The 12,470-nt window shown below is 45.0% G+C and overlaps 1 protein-coding gene across 1 annotated transcript in view; it reads left to right on the top strand.

The window, feature by feature from the left end:
- The window catches only part of PRPF8 (pre-mRNA processing factor 8), a 2,252,227-nt gene that overhangs the window by 423,100 nt on the left and 1,816,657 nt on the right, over positions 1–12,470 (top strand). Inside the window, exon 12 of the mRNA XM_044054875.1 lies at positions 1,448–1,577. Within this exon, the coding sequence (XP_043910810.1) occupies positions 1,448–1,577 (130 nt within the window). The remainder of the gene's footprint in view (positions 1–1,447; positions 1,578–12,470) is intronic.

Here is a 12,470-nt window from a genome sequence, read left to right as displayed (position 1 = left end):
CATATAAGCCAATTATGGCATATCGGACATCTCTAGTAGACAGCAGTCAAATGCATAATTTGCAGCTTTGTAGGGGACACTTTTTCATTGAGGCTTTCCCCATGCTTTTAGTCAAGCAAGCCCATGGTTATGCCCCCAGTGTTCTAGGTCTCAAATAGCGATACCAGGAAGTGATCAGAAAATCTACTTTTTTTTTTTTTTTTTTTTACTCTACAGAGGCAGGGTACTGACCAGCGGACATCAGTATCACCAGTGCCTACCCTTATACAGGCCTATTTATATGATCAGAAAGTTGCAGAATACTAGGTAACCTGGCAGAGAGTTGACCCTTGGTGGCAGTAGAACTTTCATAAAGTGCATAGTATGATGGACTGGTGCGAGTTGCTCATTTCACCAGGCATCCTCGGCAGGTTCGCTGAGTTGTCATCAAGGTCACAGCCATGGACAAGACTGACAGCTGCAAGGGTGGTTAGAGCTAGCAGTACTACATGCTGATGCTACTGTTAGATGAACCTCCATACCTTCTCTAGGACCTAAAGATGTCCCAAATCTGGTCTGAATCTTCTCGGTCCTTGGTGGGCTGTTTGTAGTCCTTTACATTGTAATATACTGCAAAACAGAATCCTCAAAGCATGCAGATTAAGAATACCGCACCCACCAGGTTTTTTGTACATCAGTATGCATTATTTATTAGCGTGTGTGGTTGTGAGAACAAGGAATTGATGGGGGGAGCAACAGTTATGTGCTAGCATAACATTCTCGCTCTCATTTTTATGTATTTATTTATTCTTATACTTTATACATATTTGATTTTTTAATACTCTAGGGATGCATTCAGAGATACAAATCCAAAAATGTTGAAAGTCGGATGGTTGTACAGCGTATCATGACATTCTGATTTCACAAGTAAAAGAAATTCTAAACATTGCAAATTTTCTTTTGATCTGTTGTGCTCTGCTGTTTGTTGCATCTTGAAATATATGTGGAGATGTGATGACTGCTGTACGTTCTCTGAAAATATTAATGCAAAAGAAATTCTATATTGCAAACATTTGAAAAAAAAACTTGTGTAATTGTGCCTGTTAAAATAAGAATTGTCCTGTAGTTTTCTGACCACCAAAAATGTTTGAATTGCATCTCATTTTTCTTTTCTGGTTTTATGGCAGCAGTTGGGTGTTTTGTATGTCATCTGTTTACTGTGTCGTGTAGTTTGGTGTTTAGGGCCACACTTTATAGACAATTCTCCGCTTGCAGGGCCAAAGTACATTCTTGTTGAGGAGGGGCAGGTAAATTGAGAACTCTCTGTTGCAGCTGCCATGGAACATTGACCATTGACTTAATTGCCTCTTGTTGATCATTAGCATTCTGCAGAGCCTGTTTTCAGAATGGCAGATGTTAAATATGCAGAATTCCTGTACTGAAAATAGCACTGTTTTTGTACTTACAGGGACCAGTGGGGAAAGGCCCTGGGTGTGGATTTTGGGCACCGGGATGGAGAGTCTGGCTTTTCTTCATGAGAGGCATCACCCCACTTCTAGAGAGATGGCTTGGAAACCTGCTAGCCCGACAGTTCGAAGGTGAGTCTGATGTTTTATTTTCTTAAGAATAAACAGTAGATGTTCTTAGTGTTTCACTGTTGCAGTCATCACACACGGGTTATCTGCCTACAGGCATTAAACAGACAACTTCGTTTTTAGCTAATACTACCAAGTTTCTCAGGCCCAGAGTTCGCACTATTTCTAGAAAACCAACTACCAAAGTGCATGCTCAAGCTCCCATGCCACAAAAACAAATGCTTAGAATGGCTGAGGACCTTATTACTCTAATTAGGGGAAGACAGCCTTCCCCTGCTAAAAGACAAAGAATTGAGTTTCCTTCTGTTTCTACAGACCAGGAGTTTGATGACTGTGACCCTTCTGATTACCAGGACATACCCTTATCAACCTATGAGGATTCAGATGCAGAGGAATCCATTCCATTTGCCTCCCATCCAGAGGATTTTTTCTTGAAATGAAACCTTGCATACTTTGAGAGCATTTCCGCTGGGAATGCCAGGACTATCCTCGGTCTAAAAAGAGACTCAGAGAATTTTGAGTTGCCTCAGCACAGGCCTCTAGCTATACCCCACTGTCCTGGGTATTGTCGATGTCTTCATGGAATCCAGTCTTAGTCCTGACACCACCAGCCCCTAGAAAACCTGACAGGTACTACAGAGTACCTGATTCTTTTAAATTTCTCTAAGAATCGTACTGCGGATCCAGAGACAATTTCCCAGGGACCTAAAGACATTAAGGCTACTACGGCTAAAAACCCAACACCTTCAGACAGGGATTCAGGAGCCTTGATGGGGTTAGAAGGCATATACCTTTGCAACTCTTACCATCAGAGCTTTGAATTGCCAGTTTCACATGTTGAAGTACCAGCAACATATTATGGAACTAATTAAACAAAAAATGGTGTCACTTCCAGATTGTGCAGAAAATAAGGATTTACAAGAGTTAATGCATTCTGCAAACCAAGTTAGTAAACATACTTTGCAGTGTGGATGTCCTTCATGGATGCATCTGCAGCCATAACAAATGGGTTGTCCTGTCGTCAGGCAGCCCTTCGGTCGGCCGGATTCCAAAGTCTGGGTCCGGCTTCGGCTGATGTCGCACTTCACCCGACGTCATCTCTGCTGGTCTTCGGGTATAAAGGCATCAGCCGACGCCATTTTCCTCAGTCTTTCTTGCCGTGGCGCCAAGCAGAAGCTGTTTGCAAGTGCCGGTCGGTCAGATCCAGAGATTACTACTACCGAATACTACTTGAAGACTTCTAAAAGCTAAGTACCCGTTGGGGACTCTTTCTTGCCTCAGCCGATGTCAGAAAAAGTCAATAACTGTTTAACTTGTGGGAAACAAATACCTCATAAAGATTTCCACTCTTACTGTCTGCCTTGCTTAGGCCCAGACCACGACGTAGCAGCCTGTTCGGCCTGTGCTTCCTTCAATCGGCCTAACGCTTAGGCGTCGGTCGGAGTTTGCTGAACAGTTTTTCGCTCAGATTTTGCGTACATTATGCCGCCGGATCCTCAGACTACCCAAATTGTTAAAAACGCAAAGAAAAGACCGACACTGCGGTCCGCGGTTTCGCCGAAACCACGGTTAAGCAAGTCGAGTGTCTCGGTTTCGCGAAACCGAAAACCGGTCAATCTTCAGCCGAATCCATGACTACTACTGAGGCTCCTGCTACCTCAGTTGAATCGGCCTCAGAAATTTTACCTACAATTGTGGTTCCTAGTGACTTATCAGACACCATCCCTTTGGATGCCTCTACCCCAGCACGTGGTGCTGCTAGGCCTCCTGCAGCCATGTCTATTAAGGCCTTTGCCAGGGCTAAAGCAGCCAAATCTGTTAAATCGGTGCCTGTTAAGCCCCCCTCACACAGGCCCACTTCAAGTTCACAAATGCTTACTCTGGCAGAGGATTTAATATCATTGATTAGGGGATCCCAATCTCACCCAGACAGAGCCTCTCAGCCCCCAGAAAAGAGACCTAGAGCAGAGCCCCCCGAGCCAGTGTCCTGTGATGATTCTGCGGATGACTCAGACATTACAGACCAGCCAGAGGCTCCTTTTTCTACTTATGAAGATTCCGATGCTGAAGAATCCATTCCAGCTGCCTCTCCACCAGAGGAATTTTCCTTTGGGGAAACCTTACATGCCATGAGAGAACAATTCCAATGGCAGGGACAAGATTTCTCAGATTCAAGAAAAAGGCTTAGGACTTTTCTGCACTTACCACAACATAGGCCCTTAGCTATACCTCCTGTACTGCCTGTTGTGGATGATGCATTTAATGATGTTTGCACTGCTCCTGATTCTTTACCTCCAGCCCCTGCCAAACCAGATAGATTTTACAGGGTGCCAGACACTCATCACCACCTATACAAGGCCCCACTTGCAGATCCCGAAACTATATCCCAGGGGCCTAAGGCAGTAGCCTCGACCTCAGCAAAACCCTATTCCTTCTGAAAGGGAATCCAGGTCCTTAGAGATGGGGGAAAAAAGTTTACACCTCTGCTACTCTCTCAGCTAGAGCTTTAAACTATCAGTTTCATATGATCCAATACCAAGAGTTTATGCTTGATCAGTTAACTAAAAAACTGTCCTCTGATGAATCCTTAGATAAGAAATATGTACTAGAAATGGTGAATAACATCCAACAGGTTAGTAACCATTCCTTAAAATGTGGCTATGATGCACTGGAGGCTTCATTTAGATCAGCCATGACTGGCACAGTGATAAGAAGGCATGCATGGTTGAAAGAACAGGCCTTACCGGATCATGTTAAAGCAAAGCTGTTAGATGCTCCTATGGATAAGGCCAGTCTATTTGGTACACCTGCCCAGCAAGTAATGAAGAAAATGAAAGAAAAGGCAAAATCTGTACAAACAGTTAAAGATTTCTTACAGGTTCAGCCCCCAAGGTTTAGCAGGAACTGGCCTGCCAAAAATTGGTCCTTTCCAGACTCCACAAAATCCCAAAGGGGCAGGAATAGACACTCTAGAGGCAGAAATCAATCCAGAGGAGGTTCCTACAGAGGACGACAGTGGCAAGGCAATAACCGAGGCACAGACACAACCACTGCCACTGCAACAGGACAATCACAGTGACTTGGCTCTGACACCGCCTACCAGGGAGCAAATAGCAGCACCATTAGGCCGAAAGTTAGCCTTATTTTCGAAAAATTGGCACTATATCACAAAAGACAAGTGGATTTTGCAAACCATAGACCAAGGCTACCGGTTCCACTTCCACACCTTACCAGTAAAAGAGGAATGCCAAACCTACCTCCAAATCAAAAACAGAAGCTCTACAACAGATAGCTTAAATTAGCAAAGATGAGAGCTGTGGAAAGAGTACCAATAACAGAACAGGGCAAAGGATTCTACTCCAGACTCTTCCTAGTACCAAGAAAAGAGAAAAGTTGGAGACCTATTCTCGACCTGTCCGTCTTAAACACATACATCATTGTCCCAAAATTCAAAATGCTGACCCTACAGCAACTTCTTCCCATGCTGGGCAAGGAGTGTTGGCTGGTAACTCTAGATCTCAAGGAGGCATACCTGCACGTCCCCATTCGACCAAATTGCAGAAGATACCTCAGATTTCTTGCAGGATCAGAGCATTATCAATTCTCAGCATTGCCCTTTGGCTTATCTACTGCGCCCAGAGTATTCACAAAATGCCTGGCATCAGTAATGGCTCACTGCAGACTACAGGGAATCCAAATTTATCCGTACCTGGACGACTGCCTGTTACAAGCGGACAACAAAAGCAAGCTGACAACAGATTTACAAAGGGTCATTTACTTGCTACAAGCCCTTGTATACACAGTCAATTTACAAAAGTCAAGGCTGATACCATCCCAAACAAGAACATTCTTGGGCACGGAATTGGACACAGTAAAACAAATGGCATTCCTAACTACAGAAAAACAAAAAGAACTCCCTCTTTACTTCTTGGCATTAACAAAGCAGAACAAACTAACAGCAAGAAAAGTTCTGCAGGCCTTGGGCTTCATGGCATCATGCATAATCTTGGTCCCACATGCCAGACTGCATATGAGAAAGCTACAGTGGTACCTAAAGAATTTATGGTCTCAACACAGGCACAGCTTAGAAACAGAAATCCCACTAATCCCATGCCTAAAACAGGAGTTCCTATGGTGGGCTCAAGCATGCCAGTCAAACCCAGGCTTACCCTTCCACAACTTTCGAGCAAGCCAAACCATCACAACGGACGCCTCAGACCTAGGATGGAGGGCGCACATGCTGGACAAATGCATACAAGGATTGTGGACTCAAGACCAGCTGCACCTGCACATAAACCAAAAGAAATGCTGGCAGTAAAACTGGCAATCCAAAATTCAGACCATTCCTCAAAGAAGGCCATTTGATGATAAGGACAGACAACACCACAGTCATGTGGTACATCAACAAACAGGGAGGCACTCATTCATACCCCCTATGCAGAATGACTTTGGACCTTTGGAATCTGGCTCTGAGCTACAACATCCAGTTACAGGCAATGTTTGTGCCGGGAAAAGAGAACACCCTAGCAGACATGTTAAGCAGAACCACCTCGGATGCTCACGAATGGATGCTACACCCGGATATCTTCAAGGCCATCACAAAGAAATGGGGAATGCCACAAATAGATCTATTTGCATCCCCACTCAATCACCAGCTCAAAAAATTCTGCACAAGGACATTCCACCCACTTGCATGGAAGGTGGACTCTCTATCCTTCAGCTGGAAAGGCCTGACAGCATATGCATTTCCACCTCTTCCCTTGATGCACAAGGTACTACTGAAAATCAAAGAGGAATGCCCAAGGATAATCCTGATAGCTCAATTGGCCAAGACAACACTGGTACCCATTGCTGAGGAGCATGTCTCGAGAGAATGTGGTCAATACCCCGATGCCTTTGATGTTAACTCAGAACAACTACAACATCATGCATCCAAACCTAAAAACCTTGCAACTGACTGCCTGGAACATCACATAGCAGCAACTAACCCAGACCTTTCCCAAAGGGTTAAAGACATTATCCTTGAAGCCCGCAGACCTTCAACAAGAAGGAACTATGCAGGAAAATGGAAAAGGTTTGTCATTTGGAGTACTGAAAGAGGAAAAGATGTTTCGAACATAGATATTGCTAACATTCTGGAGTACTTGGCAGAGCTTCTGCATACAGGCCTGTCCTATTCCTCCATCAAGATACATGCATCAGCTATTTCAGCAGAATACAGCTTCGATCCACCTGTCTTTTCGCATTCTCTACTCAGGCAGTTCCTCAGAGGGATCAAGAATGTAAAACCTCCTAGGAAACCACCATTACCAGCATGGGACTTGAACTTTGTGCTAGAAAAGTTGACACTCCCTCCGCTTGAACCAGCAGCAACAGCAGATCTGCAACACCTGTCATGGAAAACTGCTTTCCTACTGGCAATTACTTCAGCAAGGAGGGTTTCGGAACTACAGGCCTTAATGGCAGTGCAACCCTTCCTAATCTTCCATCAAGATAGGGTGTCCATGAGAACTAATCCTACATTTATGCCTAAGGTGGTATCCAGAGTGTCTTTAAACCAGGCAATCCACCTTCCTACCTTCTTTCCCAATCCACAGAACGGGGGAAAGACTGCTGCATACCTTGGATGTACATAGGCAGTTACGCTACTACCTGGACAGAACCAAAAGTAACAGAAAAACTGACCAGCTTTTAGTAGCCTATGCAACAGGAAGGGAAGGAAAAGCAATTTCCAAACAGACAATCTCCAAATGGATAGGAAATTGCATAAGATTCTGTTACTCCTACCATGGAAAACCAATTCCACAGAACATAAGACCTCATTCTACAAGGGCTACAGCCACTACCACAGCTTTCTTACGAGGAGTGGCAACCAAGGACATTATTGAGGCGGCTACTTGGACCTCCGTGCATACATTTGCCAAGCATTATAATTTACCTCTATACTCTAGATCCCGAGCAGGGTTTGCCACTGCTGTACTGCAAGGGATCCTAACTACACCATAATTTTTCTTCCTCCACCCCTAGTTTGGCTATGGTATTCTACCCATTTGTTATGACTGCAGATGCATCCATGAAGGACATAGTACAGTTTTGTACCTACCATAAATGTAGATGTCCGAACTGGATAGCATCTGCAGTCAGGATTACCCACCCTCCTTCCCCTCTGTGGTACTCCTAGGGTATTTACCTTCCTAATAGCTAGCTGGGGGGGGAGTCTCTTATGGTGTATTTGTTTGTATATATGTACATACATGCTTATTTTTGTGTTTGCCTTCTACTTTTGGAAACATTGGCATTTATCCAAAATTTAGCCTTCCAAGAGGGCAACTGGCATCTGGGGCAAGAAACACTGAGGAAAATGGTGTCGGCTGATGCCTTTATACCCGAAGACCAGCAGAGATGACATCGGGTGAAGTGCGACATCAGCCGGACCCAGACTTTGGAATCCGGCCGACCGAAGGGCTGCCTGACGACAGGACAACCCATTTGTTATGACTGCAGATGCTATCCAGTTCGGACATCTACATTTATGGTAGGTACAAAATTGTACTTTTTGATGCCTTAGAAGCATCTTGCAGGGCTGCAGTCGCTGGGTCTGTACTGAGAAAGCATGCTTGGCTGAAGGAACAAATCCTGCCAGATCATGTCTAAGCAAAATTACTAGACGCTCCTTTAAATCAGGACCGTTTGTTTGGCACCAAAGCAGAAGTAGTTCTTAAAAAGATGGAGGAAAAAAACTAAATCTATGCAAAGGTTTCTTACAGGTGCAGCCACCTAGATTCAGTAGACATTGGCCTTCTAAAAACTGGTCCTTTCCAGCCCCTCCCAGGCCTTCTCAGTCCAAACCCAGGGGAAACAGACCACCAAGACTATAGTTCTCAGGGTATATAGAGATCTAAACAATGGAGTGCTCCCACCTCTAAAACAGGGAGTGGTAAGCCACCCCCTTATGGAAAAAGTTCAGAATTACTTTTCCATTATCCTTCCCAGCCATGCCCAATTACTTGCGCCCCTAGTAGGCAAAGTTGCCCTTCATGCAAAAAATTGATGCCCATTACTCAGGACCGCTGGGTCCTCAACATTGTAGCCCAGGGGTACAAATGTCAACCCCAAGCGGGTTTCCAGACCTTCCTCCAAATCAGTGGGCTGAGGCTCAAAAGCAAGTAGCTTCCCTGCTCAATATCAGAGCTATTCAGCTGGTTCCAGTAGAACAGAGGAGTCGAGGATTCTACAGCAGACTCTTCCTGGTACCCAGGAAAGAGGGCTCTTGGCGGCCAATCCTGAATCTTTCAATTCTCAACACCTTCCTGATGGTACCACAATTCAAAATGCTTACCCTGCAGCAGCTTCTTCCTGTGCTAGTCAAAGATGCCTGGTTAGTCACCCTAGACTAAAAGAAACCTATCTGCACATCCCCCATAAGGGAGTCATGCAGGAAGCATCTACATTTCAGGGCAGGATCTGTGCATTATCAGTTCTCTGCACTTCCTTTGGCTTATCTACTGCGCCCAGAGTTTTCACAGAATGCCTGGCTCCAGCCGTTGCATACTACAGGCAGAGAAATATCCAAATTTAGCCATACTTGGACAACTGCCTGATTCAGGCGGGCAGTCAGGAATTGCTGTTGCAGCACTTGACATTTGTAAAACACCTTCTCACTTCCTTGGCATACACCATCAACGAAAAGAAATCAAAACTGGTAGCCAGTCAAAAAATTGTATTCCTGGGAGCAAGCTTGGACACAACATCCCAGATCGCATTCCTCACTTCAGAAAAACAAGTCTATCGGACAGCCTACTTCAAAAAAATGTCCACCAGAACCCAGCTTTCAGCAAGAAAAATACTGCAGGCCCTAGGGTTCATGGCCTCATGTATACTGCTAATTCCATATGCAAGACTGCATATGAGGAAACTTCAATGGTACTTAAAAAGTCTTTGGTGCCAACGTTCTCAGGACTTGGAAACTGTCATTCCTATCATACCCTGTCTAAGGAAAGAGATCCTTTGGTGGGCAGAAGCATGCAACCACAAGGGACTGCCCTTTTATCAACCCCACGTCACCCAGACCCTAACCACAGAAGCATTAGACTATGCCTGGGGAGCACACATGGACAACAAATGCATCCAGGGCCACTGGAGCCCAAGTCAGATTCCATCTGCACATCAACCAAAAAGAGATGATAGCTGTGCAGAAAGCCCTGACAGCTTTCAGATCCCTTCTCTTTCCAGGACAACTGCTAATAAAAAACAGACAACACCACAGTTATGTGGTACATCAACAAGCAGGGGGAGCCCACTCCTACCCAATCTGCAGGTTAGCCATGGCCCTGTGGCACACGGCCTTGGACATGCAAGCTCAATTCCTGCCAGGCAAACAAAACTCACTGGCAGATAACTTGAGCAGAAATCTCCTAGACCCACACGAGTGGCAATTGGAGCCCAGCACCTTCAACCTTCTGATTCAGACATGGGGAACCCCAGAGGTGGATCTCTTTGCCTCCTCCCTACAACCACCAGCTCAACAAATTCTGCACGAGGAATCCACACAGCAGGGCCTGGAAAGTGGATGCTGTAACTTTTCAGTGGGTAACTCTCTCAATCTATGCCTTTCCCCCTCTGCCCCTTTTCTCAAGAGTATTACTCAAGATAAGACAGGACAGACCAAGGGCAATTCTGATTGCCTCGGACTGGCCACGCCAGCACTGTTACCCACTCCTGCGCAGCCCGTCACCGGTGCCACCCTGGCATCTACACCAGAACCCAACCCTGCTCTCTCTGCAGGAGAGACAGATTTTGCATCCACAACTGCAAACCATAAATCTTGCAGCATGGCTTATTCCTTAATTTCTTCTCCAGCAACCCTAAGCAAGCAGGTGCTGGACGTCATTCTTGAAGCCAGAAGACCCAGTACAAGAAAATCCTATGCTGATAAGTGGAAAAGGTTCTGCTCCTGGATTCGGTTTAAAGGATAGGACACAACTCTGCCCTCCCTGCCTGTAATGCTGGATTACTTAGCAGATGTACTCCAAAAATACCTGTCCTTCTCCATTAAGATACATGCCTCCACCATTTCAGCTCATTACAACACTAAGCCCACCTCTCTTCTCGCACCCTCTTATCAAACAGTTCCTGAGAGAGGCAGGCAACTTAAGGCCACCAAGACGAGCACCCTCCCCTGCTTGGAACCTTAACTTTCTATTGGAAAAGTTCATGCTTCTCCCCTTTAAACCTGCTGTGTTAAAATTCCTCTCTTGGAAAACAGCCTTGCTTCTGGCCGTCACTTCAGCTAGAAGACTGTCTGAGCTACAAGCACTTATGGCTGTGGAATCCTTCATTATTTTCCAAGCTGACAGGGTTTCCCTCAGGACTATCCCTTCCTTTATGCCTAAAGTGATGTCCAGTGTGACTCTCAACCAATCCATCCATTTGCCAACTTTCTTCCCTAATCCTCAAAGTAAAGGGGAAAGGATCCTGCACTCAATGGACGTGCACAGACAGCTCAGATTCTACCATGATAAGACTAAATCAGAAAATTGATGAGTTACTAGTCAGCTTTGCAACAGGGGTAGAGGGCAAGGCCATTTCAAAACAATTAATTTCCAGATGGATAGCACACTGCATACATTTCTGCTACAAGCACCATGGGAAACCAACCCCTCAGGGGGTCAGAACACAACATCTACCTCTACAGCATTTCTCAAGGGAGTCCCTACCAGGGACATCCTGGAAGCTATCTGGAGTTCTGTGCACACCTTCACCAAATATTACCACCTGCCTATCTTTTCAAATCCAGAGCAGGTTTTGCAACAGCAGTCCTGCAAGACATACTAGCCAACCTTCTCTAACTCTTCTTGACTGCTTCCACCCTTCAACTTTGGGAATCCACCCAAGTATGATGACTGCAACAATGAATCACGAAGAACATAGTACAGTTGTTTTACACGTACCATAAATGGTAGATGTTAGAGTGTATTCACTTTTGCAGTTATGGTTTCCCTCCCTCCAGCCCCCTGGTTTTTCTCTCGCTCTCTCTCCTCTCTATGGCTATTGCTCACCCCTTTCACAGGTATTGGTATTTACTTTTTACTGGTGGTGTTTTCCCCACCATTACTTAGCTCCCTATTTGGCGGGCTCCTGACATTTGGGGCAAGAATAACTGATGTAATGGTGACTGCTACCTGTTTTTATACCCCTGACGACCTGACGTCAGTCCTGGAGCGACAGCATCTGATGCAGAAATACTAAGTCTCTGGTATTTGGGCCGACTGAGGGCTACCTGCAGGCAGATAACCCAAGTGTGAGTACTGCAACAGTGAATACGCTCCAACATCTACATTTATGGTAAGTATACACAACTGGACTTTCCATGGAAGATGCCCACTAGTTCAGGCAAGGTCTCACTCCATTAGTGGCACAACTAACAGAATAATCTTCCTGAAGAGAATATCAGTGAATGATACTCTGGAAACTCCTACAATATTATTAGTCTACACTTCTCCAATCACTAAAGGCTAGAAATCATGTTCAGTTAAAGTAGGTTTTCTGTGGCAATCCTGAAGGGTATATTGCCCTCATTCACAGTACTGCCAACCACTCGGACAGGTAAGAAAAGTTTTGCGAATCTTTTTTGAAGTTGTAACTGCAGAAGTGACTTGCACAAAGAACATAGCGTAGTTGTTTCTACAACTTGGAAAACATAGGATGGAAGTAGGGATGCACCCTGTTCTCTCCCTTTTTCTGTTCAACATAAAAGCCAGTTTCTCCCTTAACCTAGCAGGTTAGAGAAATTGAGAGCTTTGTCAGCAATGCATACTGTCTTTCAAAGAATGCAGTTTCCTTTCCTAAACATTCACTGTATGCATGGCTGACCATATATTTGCCTTTATAAAGATG

Source organism: Protopterus annectens, chromosome 13.part0 (assembly GCF_019279795.1).
Source record: "Protopterus annectens isolate FY-2018-M chromosome 13.part0, PAN1.0, whole genome shotgun sequence".
Lineage (NCBI taxonomy): Eukaryota > Metazoa > Chordata > Ceratodontiformes > Protopteridae > Protopterus > Protopterus annectens.
This window is presented reverse-complemented; position numbering and strand designations above follow the sequence as displayed.